At 43.1% G+C, this 921-nt stretch overlaps 1 protein-coding gene across 1 annotated transcript in view; it reads left to right on the top strand.

Moving 5' to 3' along the window:
* Positions 1 to 921, top strand: part of LOC102844984 — a 41,133-nt gene that overhangs the window by 21,449 nt on the left and 18,763 nt on the right. The window contains exon 6 of the mRNA XM_006899039.1: positions 523 to 631. Coding sequence (XP_006899101.1) covers positions 523 to 631 — 109 coding nt within the window. The remainder of the gene's footprint in view (positions 1 to 522; positions 632 to 921) is intronic.

Genomic DNA, 921 nt, shown 5'->3' with positions numbered 1-921 from the left:
ACCACAACTCAAATGCAAAATTTCTTCCCATTTTCTTTTTCTGTCATCCAGCTCCTGGCTTGGATCAGAAGTCCTGTAGTCATCAAAGTGACATCCCCTTTTGACAAGTGTAAAAAGAAATGTCTTCTTTCCTGTAGGCGCTGCGGCTGCAGCCATGAGCACACCCAGGCTGCAGAAGAGGCTTGCCTTTAGTGTCCTGTGCTATGGCAAGAAGGTCTGGTGGCATCACAACAAGACCAGTGAAATTGCCAATGCCGGCTCTTGGCAGCAAATCTGGAAGCTGAGCAAGATGACCCAATCATCCGCAAGCCTATGACTGTCCATTCACGGGCTAGATGCCAATATATATATATATATATACCTTAGCCTGTAGGAAGGGAACTTATGGTAACAGGTGAGTGAAAGGGTCTGTCAGAGCTCAAATGCCCAAGCATGGGACCTGCATGAGTTGGACGAGGATGTACACTGGATTCTCAGAAGATACTGAGAGTCTAAGAAGCTTGATCGCCACGTATATCACAGCCTGAACCAGGAGTAAAGGGAAATGTGTTCAAGAACAAGCCAGTTCTCATGGAACATGTTCACAAGCTGAAGGCAGACAAGGCCCATGACCAGGCTGAGGCCCGCAGTTGTAAGACCCAGGAGGCAAAAAAGAAGGATTGTCAAGACTCTGTCGAAAGAGGAAGAGACCAAGAAATAAAGCTCCTCTCCTGTCTGTATGTAGTAACCTTGGCAGTTATACGGATCACTCAATAAAACAAGCCTTTATTTGCCAAAAAAGAAAGAAAAAAGTCTTTTGCTTCAGATCTGCCCAATGCAATACTTCATTTATTTCTTGACTGTTGCGTCCATGGATGTTGACTATTAATCCAAATAGAATTATATTCCTTTTTTAAAAATTAATTTTTGTTTTTTTTTAAA

This window comes from Elephantulus edwardii, unplaced genomic scaffold (assembly GCF_000299155.1).
Source record: "Elephantulus edwardii isolate Elephantulus edwardi_28Jun2011 unplaced genomic scaffold, EleEdw1.0 scaffold00244, whole genome shotgun sequence".
Classification (NCBI taxonomy): Eukaryota; Metazoa; Chordata; class Mammalia; order Macroscelidea; family Macroscelididae; genus Elephantulus; species Elephantulus edwardii.
The sequence above is the reverse complement of the archived record's forward strand: the minus strand, read 5'-3'. Positions and strand labels throughout refer to the sequence as shown.